General features: G+C 43.6%; 4 protein-coding genes and 3 non-coding genes across 16 annotated transcripts in view; 6 read left to right on the plus strand and 1 right to left on the minus strand.

The window, feature by feature from the left end:
- Positions 1 to 264: 264 nt before the first annotated feature.
- LOC148316544 (scavenger receptor cysteine-rich type 1 protein M130-like) lies at positions 265 to 9,340 on the plus strand. The gene is made up of 17 exons (XM_088286769.1): positions 265 to 616; positions 691 to 759; positions 1,038 to 1,064; positions 1,199 to 1,525; positions 2,526 to 2,816; positions 2,880 to 3,194; positions 3,565 to 3,849; positions 3,977 to 4,291; positions 4,413 to 4,712; positions 4,929 to 5,237; positions 5,711 to 6,025; positions 6,332 to 6,640; positions 7,289 to 7,582; positions 7,658 to 7,993; positions 8,070 to 8,177; positions 8,745 to 8,829; positions 8,898 to 9,340. The coding sequence occupies exons 2-17, from the start codon at positions 717 to 719 to the stop codon at positions 9,046 to 9,048; spliced, it is 3,810 nt and encodes a 1,269-aa protein (XP_088142895.1). The 5' UTR covers positions 265 to 616; positions 691 to 716; the 3' UTR covers positions 9,049 to 9,340.
- An 83-nt stretch (positions 9,341 to 9,423) lies between these two features.
- Positions 9,424 to 10,486, plus strand: LOC148316545 (SH3 domain-binding glutamic acid-rich-like protein 3). Its single transcript, XM_088286770.1, has 3 exons — positions 9,424 to 9,588; positions 9,657 to 9,824; positions 10,245 to 10,486. The coding sequence occupies exons 1-3, from the start codon at positions 9,544 to 9,546 to the stop codon at positions 10,305 to 10,307; spliced, it is 276 nt and encodes a 91-aa protein (XP_088142896.1). The 5' UTR covers positions 9,424 to 9,543; the 3' UTR covers positions 10,308 to 10,486.
- Positions 10,487 to 10,893: 407 nt separating this feature from the next.
- rps12 (ribosomal protein S12) lies at positions 10,894 to 14,277 on the plus strand. 2 transcript variants are annotated; one of them, XM_088285580.1, is made up of 6 exons: positions 10,894 to 10,992; positions 11,118 to 11,164; positions 12,009 to 12,125; positions 12,718 to 12,820; positions 13,191 to 13,292; positions 14,186 to 14,277. In XM_088285580.1, exons 2-6 carry the CDS (start codon positions 11,151 to 11,153, stop codon positions 14,246 to 14,248), a joined length of 399 nt encoding a protein of 132 aa, XP_088141706.1. In that variant the 5' UTR covers positions 10,894 to 10,992; positions 11,118 to 11,150; the 3' UTR covers positions 14,249 to 14,277. The 2 variants fall into 2 exon arrangements, with proteins under 2 accessions (XP_088141706.1, XP_088141707.1); XM_088285581.1 differs by lacking the exon at positions 10,894 to 10,992 and having other exon boundaries at positions 11,118 to 11,221.
- Positions 11,854 to 11,929, plus strand: LOC148316547 (small nucleolar RNA SNORD101). The gene has a single exon (XR_015840253.1). It is a non-coding gene; the product is annotated as a small nucleolar RNA SNORD101 (small nucleolar RNA).
- LOC148316548 (small nucleolar RNA SNORD100) lies at positions 12,557 to 12,639 on the plus strand. The gene has a single exon (XR_015840256.1). It is a non-coding gene; the product is annotated as a small nucleolar RNA SNORD100 (small nucleolar RNA).
- Positions 13,030 to 13,112, plus strand: LOC148316549 (small nucleolar RNA SNORD100). Its single transcript, XR_015840255.1, has one exon. It is a non-coding gene; the product is annotated as a small nucleolar RNA SNORD100 (small nucleolar RNA).
- A 255-nt stretch (positions 14,278 to 14,532) lies between the features above and the next one.
- eya4 (EYA transcriptional coactivator and phosphatase 4) overlaps positions 14,533 to 19,772 on the minus strand; it is a 29,727-nt gene continuing 24,487 nt past the window's right edge. For 4 of the 9 annotated variants that reach the window (XM_088285569.1, XM_088285570.1, XM_088285571.1 and 1 more), the window contains 7 exons: positions 19,593 to 19,676; positions 18,075 to 18,164; positions 17,585 to 17,643; positions 17,218 to 17,378; positions 16,927 to 17,041; positions 16,734 to 16,855; positions 14,533 to 16,159 (listed from right to left, as the gene is read on the minus strand). In XM_088285569.1, the coding sequence (XP_088141695.1) occupies positions 15,912 to 16,159; positions 16,734 to 16,855; positions 16,927 to 17,041; positions 17,218 to 17,378; positions 17,585 to 17,643; positions 18,075 to 18,164; positions 19,593 to 19,676 (879 nt within the window). In that variant the 3' untranslated portion in view covers positions 14,533 to 15,911. Of the gene's footprint in view, positions 16,329 to 16,733; positions 16,856 to 16,926; positions 17,042 to 17,217; positions 17,379 to 17,584; positions 17,644 to 18,074; positions 18,165 to 19,592; positions 19,677 to 19,772 lie in introns of all 9 variants that reach the window. The other 5 variants (XM_088285566.1, XM_088285572.1, XR_015840116.1 and 2 more) reach the window with 4 other exon arrangements.

Below are 19,772 nucleotides of genomic sequence, written 5' to 3' on the forward strand. Positions count from 1 at the left end.
GAATGTATATTGTTGAAATGCACAGGCACCAAAAGTTTGGCAATAAGTCACTTGCACTTTGACTAGCGCATGTTGCCGTGCCCTCTTGTCCCGCGACACTCGTCATTTCCCATCAAAACACGCGTCTGCAATGATTTACCCGCAAATCAATACCGGAGTAAATATTCCTATATCACAATGAATTTGACGGCATTTCAATGGGGGGGAAAAAAAGTTATTTTATAAGTTATGGTTGGGTGTGCAACATGCATACATTTGGAATTTTACACGGAAAGCACTTGTAACGAGAGAGAAATATATTGCAATTTTGTGCAGACAAAAAAAAATTAATTATAAATGAAATTGTAAATTTACAAAACCAAAAAAACTATATATGTCCATGTGGCTTAGTTCAGATAAAAATCGTAATTAAAAACGGCGATGATGATGGCACTCGGCGGTTCTCCGTCCGCCGGGGGCAGATATTGGGTCAAAAATTCCCCTGTCACGGTCCGCCTTTAATGATTGATCTAAATGTCAACAACACTTTTTGTGGTCCGAGTCCACACTCTTATTTGGAACAATTGCTGCATGTGAATCCGGGGCGCCCGTCCCCGCAAATGATTGGACTTAACAGGTATGATTTCTATTTTTGATTTTTGCACAAATGCTCGCAATCACGCGTAACGATTTCTGCATGAATTGGGGCAGGCTATCGACTTGGTTGAATTCACATTATGAACTCCGTTGATGACAAAAAACTTCTTTATCTGTCTATAGGTAAGTTTCATCTTTTGTCATTTACTGACTACAATAATCTGTTATAAATTTTGTGTTCAACATTACCAGAATATAAAATGAGAACATCAGTTGTAAATATTCACAAGGCTAATATTTGATCAGATTTTTGATAAAGTTTCAATTTGACTCCTTTTGAGGGGGAAAAGCTAAAAAAAAACTACTAACTTGTACTTTTGCAAGGAATTTTCGCGGATTTAGTTGAAGTTTAGTTAGACACGATAAATGATCTCACAGTTTGTCATCCATTTCTGCCTCAGGTATTCTACATCTGTTCATCTGTACAGGTCAGTATTTGCCGGAAACAAAAACGGTGATCTCATTCATAGCCATCCCTGGTAGAATGAATGTACTTTTTGACGTCTTTATCCGTCAATGGGAGTGAATGAGTTAAAAAAAAAAAATGAACTTGACTTCCCAGAATGCTACAGCGGCACGGTGCGGCTGGCGGGCCAAGGATCATCACGTTGCGCCGGCCGCGTGGAGGTCTTCCACAGCGGCTCCTGGGGCACCGTGTGCGACGACCACTGGGACCTCACCAACGCTCAAGTGGTGTGTCGCGAGCTGCAGTGCGGTTCGGCGCTGGCCGTCCGCAATGCCGAAGTCTACTTTGGCCACGCCAAAGACCAAATCTGGCTGGATGACGTGCAGTGCACCGGGAGCGAGCTGTCCATCCTCAAGTGTCCGCACAGGCCCTTGGGCGAGAACAATTGTGGGCACAGCGAAGATGCCGGCGTGGTCTGCTCGGGTAAGACTGCCTTCGCACGTTTGCCATTTCGAGGCATAACTTTGAAAAGATAAAAATGTGTTTGTACAGCCAGTTGTTGCTAGGCAGATTTTTGCATAGAATTTTGACCACTGCGCTGTATGAAATATTAAGTATGTGTTGAAAGAAGAAAAAACAAGGTCATGGAATAAGATTGAAAGATATGTGACAAAATGGCAAACGACCATAACTTTTAAATTACGTTTATAAAGGAAAAGTTCAGAATATTGTCAAAGTTGTTTTGCCAGAATAAAGTCAATCAATTTGCCAGGAAAAATAAATGCAGTCGGTTCTGAGCAATAGTCTTCATTTGAGGGAAATAAGGTTTTACTAGCCTTGACATTTTACAAGGAAAATAATCAGAATAGAAGAGAGAAAAAAAAGGCAATTTTACCAGAATAAATTAATTTTTTTATTGGGGAAAAAAAAGTCTGAAATATTTGAGAATAATTTTACAAGTTGCAATTTTACATAAAAAAAAACATTTTAAGTTAATTTCATGCAAAAAAAAAGGGGGTTTTCGAGTGAATTATGTGAACAAAAAAGGGGAAAATATTTTTACACAATTTCGGGGAAATTGTAATTTTATGGGACAAATAATTGTCATTAAATTAAATAACCTTCCCATGAATAATGTTTTTTTTTGCAACGGAAAATAATCATATTACAAAGAAAAAAGAAGACAAGATATAATGATGGAACCGTATAAAAAAAATCATAATTTTGTAAAAAAAAAAAAACTTTCAGAATCATTTTATTCCAAACAAAGTGAAATATATCTTTATATTATTCAAGAAAAAAAATGTCATTTTACGAGAATGAAGTTGACATTTTATAAAGACAAAAAAAAAAACAATCAAGCTTTGCTGGGTCAAAAATATTTTGAGTGAATTGACAAAATTAAAATGAGTCTTGAACATGAATAAACTATCGAGATGTCCGTCGTCATATTTTCTGTTGTCCTCCAAAACGACGCTTGCAGAGCACCTGCGAGTGACCAACGGCAGCAATCGGTGCAACGGCAGACTGGAGGTCTTCCAGGACGGCCACTGGAGCAAAGTTTGCGGTGACCTGGGCCTGCCCGAAGCCAAAGTGCTCTGCCAGGAGATGAACTGCGGAAAACCTCTGGTTTCCACCGAAAAACTTTATTTCGGTGAATCCCGTGAAGCCTTGGCGGTGAAAACCACCTGCTTGGGCAACGAGAGCTCCATCTCGCAGTGCTCGCACCAAGACGTCAAAGAACAATGCGTGGACGCTACCCTTTCCTGCTACAGTACGTCAACCGTCACGACATTTGCATTTAAAGGACTCCGTTTAACTGCCATTTCTTTGGTAGACAGCCAACCCGTTCGTCTGGTGAACGGGACCAACCGCTGCGCGGGCCGAGTGGAGATCTTGTACTTGGACCAGTGGGGCACGGTGTGCGACGACAAATGGGGGATGCAGGAGGCGAGCGTGGTGTGCCGCGAGTTGGGCTGCGGGGCTGCCCTGGAAGTCAAGTACCGGTCCTTCTTCGGCAGCGGCGAAGGCCAAATGTGGCTGGATGATTTGGAGTGCACGGGCCAGGAGAAGGCGCTGGCCGAGTGCTCGCACCGGGGATTCGGGGAGCATGACTGTAGCCATCAAGAGGACGCCAGCGTTGTATGTTCAGGTGCTTACGACACACTCGTAACAAAAGTAGCGCAACGCTGGAACGATAACTCGAGCTGCAACTAACGATTATTTTGACAATCAATTCATTTATTGATTAAAAAAACATGTTTTTATTTCTATACATGTCAGAAAATATTTTCATCGTCTTCCATAATAAACGCATGTTTTCAAATTATTTTAAATAATAAAAAAAAAAATATCAGCCTGCTTGACGACTATAGAAATCTGAGTGGCTAAATAGTTAATTTATTATTAATAATTAATAAATAAAAAATAATTAGTTGATAATTGTTTAGTTGCACCCCTAAAAGTCGCCTTTTTTTAAATTTATTTATTTATTTATTTATTATTCCAACGTGTTTTTCCAGAAACTCTCCGACTGACAAATGGAAGCACGCAGTGCTCGGGCCGCCTGGAGGTCTTCCACAACGGCGAGTGGGGCAAACTGTGCGATCGCAACTGGGGCACCAAGGAGGCCACCATGGTGTGTCAGGAGCTAAATTGCGGCGGTCTATCCAAAGCCGTGGAGAACTTTGGCGAAAGCCAGCTCAGGAGGTACCGGGGCACCTGCCCGAGAGACGCCACCTCTTTCTCTCAGTGCAGCGTCCAGGAGACCGTCGACACGTGCCAAGGGGTTTCGCTTTCATGTATGGGTAAGACACATTTTGGACTGGCATGCAAAAAGTCGTAAACTGCCGTGGAATAACGCAGGCGAATGAAATAGATTGAAGTTTGTTTGGAATCACACGAATTGGCGACCGTGTACACGCCCGTCCGCAGGCGCTCCCGCGCTACGGCTCGTCAACGGCACGGACCGATGCTCGGGCCGAGTGGAGTTCTACCACGAAAGCATTTGGGGGACGGTGTGCGACGACTCGTGGGACATTCGAGACGCTCAAGTGGTGTGCCGGGCCATGGATTGCGGCACGGCCGTGACGGCCAAATCGGGCGCCTATTTTGGCGAAGGTTCGGGAGAGATCTGGCTGGATGATGTGGAATGCGTGGGCAACGAGTCGTCCCTGAGCGAGTGCCCCCATTCGTCCTTCGGCGAGACCAACTGCAATCATGGCGAAGACGCCGCGCTCATGTGTTCAGGTAAGTAAGGTCCCCTCAGACTCAGGATCGAAGCCAGTGGTGGGCGGTCAAGGTCTTCTCTGCTGGCCTGGTGTCATTTTTGCTATTTTGAAGGTCCTTCCCCCAAAATCTGTCTTTCTAGCCACCATCAGACTCCTAAACGGTACCAACCAGTGTTCGGGCCGAGTGGAGGTCCACCACCAAGGCCAATGGTGGTCGGTGTTCAACGTCCAGTGGGGGTTGCACGAAGCGGCGGTGGTGTGCCGGGAGATGAACTGCGGCGATCCCGTTAAGGCGACGGCATCTTTTGGGCAAACGGGAGACGTGAACGGCTACAAGATCAGCTGCAACGGCAGGGAGACGTCGCTCACGGGGTGCTCACTGCGGGAACACGTCCGAAGCGGGCACAATCGCGTCGAAGACGCTTCTGTCCAATGCTCAGGTAAATGTTTTGGCACAAACTATTTCTTGTTGTGTGCATCTTGTAGGTTTACTCAGAGGTGTGGTGTTTATGTGAATGAAAATAACATAATGCAAAAAAATATATATATAATTTTATTGGAACTAAATTAGGAGAGAAAGTAATTATGTGAGAAAAAAAAATCTTGACTTGATGAAATAGCAAAAATTGCCATCTTGAGGGTGCCATCATCCACAGGCAACGTGAGATTGGCGGGCGGCCACAGCCGCTGCGCCGGAAGGGTGGAGTTCTACGACAAAGGTCGCTGGGGGGACTTGTGCGGCGAAACATGGGACAGCAGCGACGCGGCGGTGGTCTGCAAGCAGCTGAATTGCGGCAAGGCGCATAAGATCACCACGGGGGCCGAGTATGGCGTCGGCTCGGGTCACATCTGGATGACGCAGATGGAATGTAGCGGGATGGAGTCCACGTTGGCGCAGTGCGCGCAAAGTCCCTTTCAGGATAACTCGTGCAACACCACGTCGCTCGCCGCCGTCATCTGCTCAGGTGACGGCAAACAAGTTGTGGCCATGCTGATGCTACATTTCAAAGAAAAAAAAGGAAATCTAAATTTTGAGACGAGCAAGCGCCACCCGAAGTCACAAGGAGATGCAAATAATTATGATGTATTTTTTAAATTGTATTTAATTATTACGTGCCTATGGCATGTTTTTCTAAAGTACAATATTCTCGAATTGTATTTTCATTTTTAGACAATTTCTAGTTACGTTTTTTTGGGGGAGGCTGGAACAGATTATAGAATAGTGTGCTGCCATCTATTGGGCAACAGTGGAATCACAAAATCAGAACAAAATGGAGTTACAAACTGTATACGACAATTTGTGAAGAAGTGGGACTGCGAAGCTGGACCCCGCAAGTGCAAATATTCATATTTACCGACATTTATAGAAACTAAGTTGCATCTTGATGGTCGAGCCATGAATCTTCATTTATTTCATCGCGTTCTTTGCTTGATGCAGAGAGCTTGGAGGTGCGCTTGGTGAGCAGCGAGATCGAGTGCACGGGCAGAGTGGAGGTCCAGCGCGACAACATTTGGCACTCGGTGTGCGACGCCCACTGGGACTTGGCTAAAGCCAACCTGGTGTGCGAGCGTCTGGAGTGCGGCCTGGCGGTGAGCGTCCACGGCGCCGCTCATTACGGCCAAAGCAGCGGGCCCGTCATGGAGGCCAGCGACGACTGTTTCGCCAACGCCTCCTCTCTCGAGCAGTGCTCGCGCAAAGGTTTCACCGGCTCCACGTGCGGGCATGAGCGTGACGCCGGTGTTTCTTGCGCAGGTGAGGTTTTATTAATTAATTTTTTTCATGAGCCATCGCTTCGTTACATTTTTTTAACAATAACTTCAATTACATTTTGTCTTTTTTTTTTTTTTTTTTTCCCCGCTTGTTTGTTTTGTTGGTGAAGCTATGTAACCATACTTGTTTTCGTTAGGGAAGTATCAAAAGGGTTTTTTCAAACTGCAGAGCTACAAACATCTGGGTGTGGTCCTTGTCAAAAAAAGAAAAACTGTGAATCTTTCATGCTTCTTAACTGAGAAAATGTATCCTTTTGTGTTATTGCAATGTGGATGTTTCCATTCACAGCAAAACTACGTCTGGTTGGCGGCTGGAGCGGATGTTCCGGCCGGGTGGAGGTGTTCCACGACAGCCAGTGGGGGACCGTGTGCGACGACGAGTGGGAGCTGAGCGCCGCCGACGTGGTGTGCCGACAGCTCGGCTGCGGCCACGCCGTGTCGGCCCCGTCCAGTGCACACTTTGGGCGAGGCAGCGGCCCCATATGGCTGGACAACGTGGTATGCGAAGGCCAAGAGTTGGCCATCACGCACTGCAATCACCAAGGTTTTGGCGAGAATAACTGTGGCCACTCCGAGGACGCCGGAGTCATCTGTTTGGGTAGGAACCCTTGTAGAGTGACCTTTGGGAAAATAAACAAGTGTAGTCATTTTCTTTTTACCGTGATAACTCACTGGTCTGACTTCCCCAAACCATTTTTTTACATTATAAGCTGCATAAATTACACAATTGTTTGTATTAAAAAATGAATAAATAAATTTAAAAAAAAAAATGGCGGTGTTCCGCAAGGCTCCCTAGTCAGTCCACTATTTATATTTATTTATTTATTTATTTATTTATTTTTAAACCACATTTCCTGGTGTTACAGTAGAACACTATAGTGATCCTCATCATTTTCTTTTTACCGTGATAACTCACTGGTCGAACCTCCCCCCAATTTTTTTTTACATTATAAGCTCCATAAATTACACAATTGTTTGTAAAAAAAAGAAAAAAAACTGGCGGTGTTCCACAAGGCTCCCTAATCAGTCCACTATTTTTATTTATTTATTTTTATTTTATTTTATTTTTTTAAAACCACATGAATGCAAATGTTTCCCGTTTCCAATGCCAGGTCTGCTGTCGATAAATGACATGACTTTCTATTGCTACTAGGTAGGGCAGATGAGTGATAATGGAACTCCGTCCTACGCCAAGGACCCAGACATGATTAATCAGCTAAAAAAAAACCTCTCCCTGTTGTCTTAGGTGCTCTGCAGAAACCTCAGATCTCCGTAAGCCCATCCACGGAGGTGAACTGGGGTGAAAATGTGGAGTTCACCTGCACTATCCTAACCGAGCACCTTGGCGGCTCCTTCCTGCTGAAAAAGTTACAAGGCTCATTCAAGCTTCTCAAGTACAGCGAGAGCGAGGCGGCCACCTTCAGCCTGCCCCGAGTCAACTTCAGCCACCAGGGCTCATACTTTTGCGAGTATCAGAAGAAACTGGAGAATGACATCATCTACTATCCTCAAGGAGAACCCATGGAGCTCACCGTCAAAGGTGCGCGCTTCTACTTCCCCACCTTCTGGATGTTCGCCATCGTCGCTGCGACAATCGTCTCGTCTTTGTTTCCAGTGTCACTGGAGAAGCCGCTCATATCCATGACCACCTACCAGGTGATGGTGATCTACAGCCCGCGGGAGGTGTCGGTCACGCGGGGCAGCAGCTTCTCCGTCACGTGCTCGGTCCATTCCCTGTACCCTCACGGCACGTTCTACCTGAAGAACACCAAAACCAACGCCACCAGCGCCAAGGCGGCGTTCGGACACAACGTTTTCTACGTGGGCTTGTTCGAATTTCTTAGCATCGAGGACAAAGACCAAGGGTCTTACGTCTGCCTCTATGCTGTCAATTTCACCTCCAGTGCGATTTGGTCCACTCCTTCCACGTCGCTGTATATCAATGTAGTCTGTAAGACCCAAAAAGCTCCGAACGGTTTCTCATCCTTTTTCTCCTGGGCTCAGATTTATATTCTTTTCGCCCACAGCGGCGACATCTTCATCAGTGGTCTCAGGAATTGTGAGTGGGTTGGTGCTGCTGCTGCTGATTCTCATTGTGGGTTATCTGCTCTGGAGAAGAAGAAGGCAACGTGCTGGTAAGCATAAGACTATTTTGGCATTCGTGTAAAACCAAATTTCATTTTATCTGGCTCAGTGCCGTGTTTAGAATAAAATTGTTGAAATGTAATCAAATCAATTACAAATGATCATATGGAGTCGATAAGCCTATGCAACAGGGTCCGACTTTTTTGTTTTAGGAAACGAAAACTAATGAAATAATTCAAACAAAAATTTTCATGAACAAAATAAAATAAAAATTCAATGCTTTTATTGATTTTGAATGATTAATTGGTTTTAAATTTATTTCGGTGTTACTGCATGGCTGTTAAACCGTTGTCTGGGAGTTGTGGTCTTTAAAATAAATAATACTAAAGCTAATAAAAAAATAAACTAATACGCAGCATTTATAAAAAACTAAAACTAATAAAAACTAACAAACCTGCTATGATTTAAACAAAATTTATAAAACAAAATAAAAACAAAAAAAATAAAAATGAGAATTGAAAATTCCCAAACAAATCTAACCCTGGTCATGACTTTAAAATGGTGTTTAAGCTATTTTGGATTTTTCTGTCATGCTGATGCTTTGCTCTCCCCTTCAGGCACATCGATTCAGTTCAGCAACCGAATCGGAGGAGCCAGGAAACCTGACTCGGACGACACGGGCAACGGAGGACATGAGGGAGGGTAGGGACAAGAAAAGTTGCTTTCCGGCGAAATCTGATGACCGAAATGTCGGTGTTTTACCTCCTCAGCGATCGCAGCCCGGCTGCCAGAGAGGGAGTTGCACAAAGTCCCCCGGCAGACAAGACCGCAGAGGTGGACTCTGAGAACTCCGTGGAGAGTGTCCCCGAGGACCTGGCCGGCCGAGTGTGTTATGAGCTGGAACCGCTCGTTTTCTCCTGATCGCCTGCTTTTAATCACGCCGCTCGAAACACCGCAAAAACATTAACGGTGATACGTTTGCTTAGCTTATTATCCCGTCTTTCGATTGGTCAAAAGAAAATATTTTATTTTACTTTTTTTTTTTTTTTTTTTAAAGGTCAAACCCGCATACTCGAAATTGGGTTTTGCATATCTAGTGATTTTTCTTTTTTTTTTGTAATATTCACTATTTTTAAAATATTTGTTTTAATATTTCAAGTTTTTTTTTTTTGTATATGCTGAAACCAATAAAACGTTACTTTCCGACAATCAAGCACTGCTTCGTGTGTGTGCGCATGAGTGTCAACAAGTCACAACTGGAAAGGAAGTAGCACACAAAGTGGGTGTGCCTATAGACACAGGTTAATCATGTCCAAACCTGCTTACCTTGTCTGCTTTCTGACACCCGCACGTATACACATTCTGCCACTGGACGTCACTTCTTGAAATCCATTTTTTTCTGGAAAACTTGCAGCCATGCCAGTCATTGTGTTTTACACCAGTGTGACCGGCAACATTGGGGTACAGTATTTTTCCCTTTTTTCCACGTATGATGTCAACTTTGTCCCAAAAATGTACATTTTTTTCAGATCAAGAAAGACCAACAGAAAATCTTTATGATCCTTGAGAGCAAGCACATCCCCTTTGAGAGACGGGACATTGCCGCGGATGAAGCGACTAAGATGGAAATGAGGTCACTCGGAGGGGACCCAAAACTGTTGCCACCGCAAATATGCAACGGGACAACATATTGTGGGGTAAGGTTGTTTTTTTTTGGGGGGGGGAGGGTAATATTTTTTTTCTCCTGGCACTCATGTCTCAAGTGTGTGTGTGAAGGTGGAACTAAAATCAATATGTGAACTTTTACAACAATGCACAGACACAGTAGCGATACACACCCTAAAGTGTAGTCTGGTGACTCTGATCGAGGCATTTTCAAAGATGCCTTTAAATACCGTCTTCAAACCTGTTCCTCGAGGGCCGGTGTCCTGCCCGTTTTCCATCTCTCACTGCTGCAACACACCTGTTTCAATTGATCAGAATTGTTAGAGCTTCTGCAGACTACTTCCCGACACCAACTATCTTAAAGGAAAAGTCTGAGTCTGTGTGTAAATGATGAGCTTTGTGACTCAGACTTCCATTAACAATTACATGTTTTCTCCCCTTCTCCCATTCAGGACATGACTGCATTCGAGAATGCAGTTGAGTGTGGAGAGCTGGAGGCTTTTCTCAAAATCTAACTCTGAGTGGAGACTTGATCACAGGACTGCTCTGCTACTTCCTGGAATTGTTTTATTATTTTTTTTTTGAAACAATGTGTTGAATTACATGTTGATGTTGCTATTGTTCCAGATTCTTTACAATCACATTTAATTGGGATACTTAATGAAACAAATCAATAAAGAACAATTAAAAAAGACTTGATCTCTGTCTGCTTCATCCATATTTTGATTTACAATTATATATAGACAAATGAACTGTGATGGGTTTTTTTTGTCGTTGTGAAATTGTCTCCTTTTGAGAGCCATAAAGAAATTGGAAGTGGTAAATTCATTCTATGCTCAACCTTGTGTACATCAAATCGATTTAATTTAATGCCTGCTAGTATTTTTTTTATTCCAAAATGATTTTTTGAATATTTTATTAGAACCACATTTTCCCCTCAAGACAGGAATGCTCAAAGTAAAATTACACTATATGTAGCATAGGCGTCTAATTTTTTTCCTTGGTTGGCAGGTGTATGTATATGTCCAAAATAAATAAACATAATAAGAGCCTCGTGTTTCGGTTCATGTTTATGAATTAAATGTGAAATTAAGCAGGCAGTCTTCGGACGCCGTCATTTGGGGGGCCTTCCTCGCGGCATAAAAATGGCGTCGCGGACTTATGACGTCCTCTTTACCCGCTACCCAAGAGTAGGAAAGGGTAGGTTTACTCTCCTGCGGAACGCCATCCGTTCATTTTCACTTACATCCTGCCTTGTGACACCCCCGAAACAACTCATCGGCCATGGAAAATAACTCCCATTTGTTGTCTGTGCTTTATTGCAGAAGTTTAGGTCCGCCATCCATCCCTAATCAACAATGGCCGAGGAAGGGTAAGCATAGCTTCGCGCTCATGTGGGATGTACGAGCTGAGGCGTTAGAATTGGGACGTGAGTGTGTAATGTACTAAATATTTGGCTGTATTTCGACCCCCTTCCATATTACTGATAATTATTTAAATTTATCACAGACTTCTGTGCCTACTTTGAACGAGGTTGTTCGCGAGTGCTGTCCCGTCACGAACAGGATAAGCCAACAAATCCTTAAACATGGTGGTATATCGTTACTCGTTATGTGCAGGTGTTGCGAAATGGGGTGGGGGGGGGGAGTACCAATGACAACTTGTTAGCCATTTTATGTCTAGCGTGGATGTTAGTTCTTATAAACTTTGAACGTACTACTACGTAAGCACGTGGAAAAGCAGCACTTTAAAAGATCCCACAGTATTCTGTTATCCATGCTTTTTGGGAACAAGAAATCCTGTAGTTTAGTTTGGAATTCTCTTTCCACTCAGTAGCCCTCAATGCTTCCTGGCATGTATGGACAACGTGTTACTACGCCAAAGGTGGACATTTATGAGTTACGCCTTGTACAATCCTGTTAAAAACGTTTGCTTTCAAATCCATGGTATATTAGGGATGGCGTGAATGATGAGCGGCGTGGGGAACACTTCTAGTTTTCTAGAATAAAATGACAAAGACAGCTAAATATGTAACAGTCCTCTTCAGCTGAGCTTCCATGTGCTTGAATGACGACTTTTCATCTTTGGTCGGATACCCCTTCACCCTCCAATGGGTGACACTGCTCTTCTGACAAGCTGGAAGCTCACCATTGAATTTACAATTGGATGTTTTATGTTTTGCTTTTGTTGATCTTCTCCCCCTCTTTCTGTGACAGCGTTGCCGCCGGAGGTGTGATGGATGTCAACACCGCTCTCCCCGAAGTGCTCAAGACCGCACTCATCAACGATGGTCTTGCCCGCGGTATCCGTGAGGCTGCCAAAGCTCTGGACAAGTACGTGTGACATTTTGAATGGACAGTGGTACCTTGACTTACTAGTGACCAATTCACCCTATCCTTGGCCCTCGTCGTGTCTTTTTTTTTTTTCTTCTAATAAATGTATTATAAGCCAAGAATTTTACCTGCGCATGACCTTTTTTGCCCCCAATATACTTTCTAGAAGTGGTTACTCTTGGTGTTTTATTTTGTATAGTAATGACTATTTATTACCCCTGCGAAAAAAGGCTCCTGCAACCGTCTTTTCTGTTTCTTCAAAGCCGCATGCGTTATACTGCCCCCAGTGGCTAAGATATGTACACCGCAGCAGCACAACGTCCATCGAAAAAGTAAAACCGGGGGTAGGGTGGGGGTTTATCTCCTTTCTAAGCGTGGTCGCAAACGAATTAAACTGGGAAGTCAAGGTGCCACTATTTTGGGTCAGTGCAAGAATCAATGACGATATCTTGGCTCCCTCTACTGAATACCCTGAGGAGAATCGCCATTGTTACCCAATTTTGTCTGAGATGGTAGCTATTTAACAAAAGTATTAATGACTTTTCATTACGTTTTCATGGATTTAATGCTTGCATTCTTGAATGAAATTCAGGCGCCAGGCCCACCTGTGCGTCCTCGCCGCCAACTGCGATGAGCCCATGTACGTCAAGCTTGTGGAGGCCCTCTGCGCCGAGCATCAGATCAACCTGATTAAGGTGAGCCAGCCGTGCTCATTTCACCAAATCAAATTGTGAAACATTTAAAATGTGTTTCAAGGATCATATTTACCTTGAAGACAAACTTAGTTCCACATGTTTACAGTAAAAGAAAAATTTACAACTCTGGTAATTGATGCCAGTGTATTATCCATAAGCTTATTGGGGCAAAATGAAAAATGCGGAGATGTTTATTTGAAGGTCTTGGCTGCATTGCTGATGATAATCTGGCTCCCTCTACTGAAAGCCGTGACGATATCGCCACTGTTACCCAATTTATGTCTGAGATGCAGCCGAGTTCCTTTTTTGTTTACAAATGTTTTAATGGGATGACGTGTGGCTTACCACCTGTGCACTCGCTCTCTCTCAGGTTGATGACAACAAGAAGCTCGGCGAATGGGTCGGTCTGTGCAAGATTGACCGCGAGGGCAAACCCCGCAAGGTGGTGGGCTGCAGCTGCGTTGTCGTCAAGGTAACGACAACAACTAATCGGCGATTTTAACCCCAAAAATCCAAATGGTTTGAAGTGCGACAAAGTTTGCATGGACTTGCTGCCTTACTTTTGTTTAATATATCTAAAATTGCTTTTCAATTAATATTTTTTGCCAAATTATGAATTGACCCATGTGAACAAAGTTCATGAGGTTGACTTGGCGCAACCTTTGTCCAAATTTATGGAGACTCGAATTTAAAAGAGGGACAAAAACAACAGCATAAAACGCTAGTCAAAGAAGACTGGATATTTTCAAAGGCTTCCTGCGGAAAGTGGACATCATAAACCGAGGTATGGCGCTGCTTGTTGTATGTCATTGATGCTCATTCATCCATTTGCGCTTCAGCTGTAAAACGATTTTCAACATGTCATATATGTAAATAATTATCTGGTCTCAATGTATGCCTACTCGTGCGACATTTAGATCTGTTTAGTTAAGATCAAAGCTCCTCTGTTGAATTAAGAGCTTGTAATTATTGTGCCTGTTACTTGCTGCGATCAATCAGAACTCCCGTCAACACGTATGATCGTACCAATCAATCGTGAGTGTCACCATTGTGACGTACGTTGAGCTTAATATGCCAGGCAAGTCCAGGTGTTGTGGCCCTACCACGCCACACAGCTGTTATTTAAACTGGCTAAATAAGCACTACCATTGTACGAGCCCCGTCACCTCACCCGTGGTGACCGGGGTCCCTGCAAATGGCGACAACCCATTGAGAAATGACTTCGACTAAGTCACTTGTCCAACAGTCTCCCAGATTTTTTTTTTTTTTACTAACAGCCCCCCTCTAGGATTCAAGTTTGTTCTGTTTAAAAAAAAAAAAAAAATCAATCAATAATTTTGATGTTCTTTTGAATTCCCACCACAGGACTATGGCAAGGAGTCTCAAGCCAAGGACGTCATTGAGGAATACTTCAAAGCCAAGAAGTAAAGGAGACAATAAAACTTTGGAACTGATAACTCTTGTCCTGTGTACTGTATTGTGTCATACTCATTGTTTGAATGCCGGAGAGCATGCGACTTTGCATTTTTCTGTGTTTGGGCACAGTTTTGTGACAACCAAAACTACTCACAATGTTTTGTACTCATTTTAATATTTACACTTCTGAAAAGAACAGACATGAAAACATTAAGGCACAACACATGATGCACATACTCAACACCCCCATTCACCGCACCAAAAAAAAAAAACAACTTCAACACACCACCCACAACTCGGCCCTTCACTTTTATTGCAAATAATTTACACATGCGTCAGCATCGGACGAACCAGAAAGGAAAAATGATAAAAATCAGCTGGCGTGGCTACGTGCGGCCTGTACAGAGACCCCCAGCTTGAGTCGGGACAGTCCTTTGGGTTATTTTTTTGAATATTTTTATTTTAATGTCGACCATCTCTGTCCTCCTTTGCTGCTTTTAAGACCATTCAGTTTGTAAATCCAGGTGTTCGGAAATGAACGACAAAAAATTGCAGTGTATAGTTTCTTCTTAAATAGTTTTACAAAAAAAAAAAAAGTATGAGCATGTCCATTGTGATGAGTTACAGGTACTCGAACTCCAGTGCTTGATGTAATGCCAGCAGGTCAGAGTGGCTGGATATCCTCCAGAAGGGCATGTTGTGCTGGGGATGACATTTTGTTGCAGGAAGAAAATGAGTTTGTGGCTAAATTCTGGTACTAGGACAAACACGGCAAACGAAATCCATGCAGAATAGCATTTGGGAGGGATTTTTTTTTATTTAAATTGCTTTCTTGTCAAAAGCTTGTATTTTCCTTGGAGCCAAAAATAAATCTGAATTCTAAAAACATTTGTTCAGGCATCTTTCGCCTATATTCCAAAGTTGTCACTGCCAAACCCTAGCAACTTCAACAAATAAAAATGTAGTGATTGAAATTTGTTTTATTCATAAAATCATGATTGGAATGACCAATCGGAATTGATGTTGAAAAAATGTTTATTGCCATAAATTACATTGGCAAGAAAGCAATTCAACACTTTGTAACATAACTACTCCCAACACCCATCACCTAATTCAGATCTAATCCTCCAAATATTCTACTGAATATGAAAAGCATATCTTATATCTATGCAAGCTACAAAACCCGCAAAGCTTGTGCCTAACAGGCATAGTTCAAAAAGTGGAACCTCCCAAGTCGGTACACAAAATAAGGGGGGGAGAAAATATGGGATCGTATCTCAAATCAGGAATTCTCAATGTCCACTAGATGGTGTTGTTGCTTTGCAAACGCTATACAAGCTTGCATAGTTGGAGTTTGCTTCGGTGCACATTAAAAGGGCAGCATTTTGCAGGGCAGTTAAAGGCTGTCGAAATGTCACGTGACATAATTTGAGGTTTAAATGCTTTATGTTGCTGGTTAATGACTCAGGAATACCCGTAAGACAACAACATTTTTGTAATGAGGCCAAATGGCTTCAGTTTGCAGTTTTACATCACTACTAACATGGAGTTGTCTTACTAGAGAGGACAAGTGTTTCTTTCATTGTGTTTATCTGCTTTTAAATGAGAACATCTAGACAACAAGTCAACCGTTGGGATTATTTTGGACTTTGGAGGTTTCACTAATCCTTCACTGTTATCCTACAGACTTGGAAGAAAGCATCCACAGCAAGGAGCACCAGTTAAAAAAAAAAAAAAAACCTCTAGAGCAAAGACAGGCAGGCGTCATCCAATCAGAGAGCTCACACTGCGCCGAGTGGGCGGGGCCACGAGGTCCATTTACCTTTTTGGCCGCCTGCTCCTCTTCCGCACCGTCCCCCACTACAACATACACTACTTTCCTGCCAAACCTTTGCATTATGCGCTCAAAGCAACTCTCTTTTCCTGCAGAAGAAACAAGGAGGAGGAAGAAGGGGTTGGGTGAAAACAAAAGGAGTTGAAAGGTCATTTACCTGACTGGCTGCATGCTCCTCATCCTTGCCATCGCCAATCACAACATATGTAATGTTAGTGCCAAAGCGGGACACTATACGCTCAAAACAGCTCTCTTTGCCTGGAGACACAGAATGGCTTTCACAGCTTTGCCTTGTTTGGCGGATAATTCCATTTAAAAAAAAAATAACAACTGGGACATTTTTAAAAATTCCTAAGCGTGTATGTGATGTCTTTGAGATAAGAGAACAAAACAACACTGCAGATGAAAAAAGGGAAGTTCCATATATGAGTCATTGTGTTGGGTGCGTGAGTGGGGATGTGAGCTGTGGCTTATAGCAGCTCCTGCAGTCTGGTACCGCTTGTTGGAAAGCAGCACCTGCAACTGTGTCGTCCTTTAAACACAAACGAGGGCGTTAACAATCTGCATTCCAACATTAGCTTGAGTTCTCAACGGCCTTTGAAACACCCGTGTTGTTTGTTCCTCCTCATGACCTGTTTTGATCGATGTGTTCACATATCTTACCTATTTTTGTCGCACTGTAGATGTTCTCTATGGGGAACACGGAGCCCAGACTGTACAGGAGAATTTTAGCCAGTGCCGGTATGAGCTGCGTCGTGGTCACCAGCACGTTGACGCAGTTACTCCTGCGGTACCGGGGCAGAATTTGATTAACGTAACATTCGCAGTTCCCCAAGCGGTAGGTAGGAGCTCGTACCTGGAGCTGATGATGGAAAGCGACTTGAGGGCGTGAGTGAGCCAAGAGTCGGTCAGAGCCTCCACTTCGGCTCGCAGCTGCAGCCAAGCGTCCCTCTTGGCGGGACCCAGCAGACCTGCGACACGGCGTGGACGCATTACGACCTCGGGGAGTCAAGTGCACGGGTGATGTAGACAATCAAAAAAATGGACAGAATCTCGGTTGTAGACTGTCTAATGTTGCATCCGTAAAAATCTAAGCATCCCTTTGCCCCCCCCCCCCCCGTGACTGACGTCTGTCTGCTGGTCTTACCCCCCACATTGTTTTTGTACGTGCTATACAACTCTTTGACGCGTCGATAGCGGAAGGCCAGCTTCCTCATCCAGTCGACGCCGCCGCGGACGCCCGTAGCGAGGCACAGGTTGGCGCTGGTCGCAGCTGCATGGAAGCCATCAGTTGCAAAACTGTAAGTACTGTCGATAATAAGAATGAGATGTTTGATTTCAATGAAAGATGGGCTGCGCTGTGACACCAACAACAAAAAAATGTTGAATTAGTTGTAAATAAAGCAGCTTAGGGATCTTCTTTTACAAGACCTGACTAAAGTTTATGAATATTATATGCGGCAAAAGATTGCAATATTTATGTATTTTTTTATCTCATTGGGAGTTGTTCTCACCTTAAGTCCTGCCCGTTATCATCAGATGATACATCATCAATATGTACCTGATCACATTCCTACACACACACACACACACAATGACATGATAGCATTTGATCACAAGACGAACGACAAAAAAATATATATAAGTGCATTATACTATAGTATTATTATTTGAAAGATACCAACCTCTTTTTCCTCAGAAAATTCTTATTTATGCGGTCACAAGTCCATACTATTTTTGGGGTGGGATTTTTACGATTTAAATTCAAGATTACAAAAAAAGAATGCCAAGTTAGATGATCAGTTTAAAACGTTTTTTTTGGGTGGCGTAATGGCATTTCATTTCTGTCCATATGATAGTTGTGCCGCAGTTCCACATTCCCCCGCTAGGTGGCAGTAACGGCTTTTCTGCCCCGCCGCTGTTGCTCAGCGTCACGCTGAATGAACGATTTGCATGAAGCGAAAGCATCACAAATACTTTGAAAAGTGCACTAGGGCGCCTCACCTCCAAGTCGTTAAAGAATAAGTGCGAGTCGGCCAAGTTGAAGATCATCTCCTCCATCCTCAGGCCCAGCGTGACCGCCATGGGGGGGTCCTGAGCGAGCACAAAACAGCACCGTTTTTTAAGATTTTGCTCACAGAAATGATTTCGAGACACGCGCTCATCATCCGCCGATGATGACAGACAGGTTGCACTTGTTCTGTCCCATCAACATTCCCTCTGGCTTGCTATGTGTGTGTGAGGCTCAGCTGCAAAAACCATCACGCGCAATAGGTCAGTGGGCGGGGGGGTTGATCAGACGCTGTCAGAGCACCAGAATAGAATCAAGCCAACTGACGGACAAGAGTGAAAGTAGGCAAGCGAGAGAGAGAGAGAGGCTGGGTATTCCCAAGTGTGAGAAAGTGACTTAAAAAAAAAAAGCACGGGAATGCTCCATTAATTTTTCCAGCATGACTATACAACTAAGAAACGCATGACGAGCGACACTCAAGTGTGGCTTTTTAATATCGTGTTCGTCATACTCTGTTTCTATCGTACAAATACAGACTCTCTTCAAGCGGGACGGACGTAAACTTGCCCGACTTGCTTGTTTGCGTTGCACCCCCCCAACACTGACGGACATCCCTGAAGCTTTTTTTTCTTCCACTCAAAAGCTGTGCTGATCTCAAATCCAAAGCATTATGACGCCGCCATCACGAGGGATCTGTTAGTCATTTAAAGATTGTGACAGGTTTCGACGGTCCACCAATTGGTATTTCAGTAAAAGAGAGCGTCGATGTTATGATTGTGCAAATATTTTCCATTTAAGCCTCCACGGAAGAATAACAAAATGCTGGTCCTGTCACTGAAAACATCAGACGTTATCTTAAAGAGGCAGTTTCCCCGTCACGGCGGAGTGGATCGAATTCTTTTCACTTCCTGTGATAACAAATGGAGATTATGACACAGTGTGAGAGTGTTGCTTCGCTCTATTTGTCCTCATAAAAAGGGAAACATTATACAGAGCCAATGCATCCTCGCGGCCCGTGTGAGAGAGGGCTACCCAGGTCCTGCGGTTGCTATGCCAACAGCATAAACACTATTTTTGGGAGAGGTGTGAACAGACACAGCTGCCACTATATCTCATGCAAGTGGGGGGGGGATGCTCTTATTTTAAGGCATACATTCAGGCGCATTTGTGCAAATTGTTGGCCAGCACCCAGCCCGGAGACGCTAAGTCGACTTTATCAGAAGGACGCGTTGTTGTGATGACATCATGCGACCCTTTTGTTTGTTTACACCCGAGACAGGACACGCAGTGTTCTCCGCTCTTGAGCCAAGACTCGACTTGTTTTATCGGCCTTTGGTATTGAGCGTTTCTTTAAAACACACGCACAAGAACTGCATTTGTGCTTCTATGTTGTCATATTTGTCATGTTGCAGCACAGTTTCATTCCGTTCTAGTGCCTTTTTATATAGTTGTGATGGCGTCTGTAATGGCCGACGTGGTTGCGGTGGTTTTAAAAGTGTTCCGTGTCTTACCTTGCCATATTTCTGTGCGTAGGAGCCTGTGAGCAAAGAATGAAAGACAATGATGGTCTCGTCCAGATCCCACACAAAAACCCTCTGCGAAAACAAAGCAATTATGCACATTATGAAACGATAACACGCTTCATGAGGATGGACGTTCGAGGTGAGTGCTCTTTAACGAAGCCCTTGGCG

Source organism: Idiotropiscis lumnitzeri, chromosome 21 (assembly GCF_059441095.1).
Source record: "Idiotropiscis lumnitzeri isolate Australia: NSW breed Sydney's pygmy pipehorse chromosome 21, RoL_Ilum_1.0, whole genome shotgun sequence".
NCBI classification, from domain to species: domain Eukaryota; kingdom Metazoa; phylum Chordata; class Actinopteri; order Syngnathiformes; family Syngnathidae; genus Idiotropiscis; species Idiotropiscis lumnitzeri.

Coding starts and splice junctions, on each gene's coding strand:
- LOC148316544 (XM_088286769.1), top strand. CDS start 717: ATGAACTCCGTTGATGACAAAAAACTTCTTTATCTGTCTATAG. Junction 3,195..3,564: donor CGCCAGCGTTGTATGTTCAG/GTGCTTACGACA, acceptor GTGTTTTTCCAG/AAACTCTCCGACTGACAAAT. Junction 8,178..8,744: donor AAGAAGAAGGCAACGTGCTG/GTAAGCATAAGA, acceptor TCTCCCCTTCAG/GCACATCGATTCAGTTCAGC.
- LOC148316545 (XM_088286770.1), top strand. CDS start 9,544: ATGCCAGTCATTGTGTTTTACACCAGTGTGACCGGCAACATTGGG. Junction 9,589..9,656: donor GTGTGACCGGCAACATTGGG/GTACAGTATTTT, acceptor CATTTTTTTCAG/ATCAAGAAAGACCAACAGAA. Junction 9,825..10,244: donor ACGGGACAACATATTGTGGG/GTAAGGTTGTTT, acceptor TCTCCCATTCAG/GACATGACTGCATTCGAGAA.
- rps12 (XM_088285580.1), top strand. Junction 12,126..12,717: donor GCTGCCAAAGCTCTGGACAA/GTACGTGTGACA, acceptor AATGAAATTCAG/GCGCCAGGCCCACCTGTGCG. Junction 13,293..14,185: donor GCAGCTGCGTTGTCGTCAAG/GTAACGACAACA, acceptor TTCCCACCACAG/GACTATGGCAAGGAGTCTCA.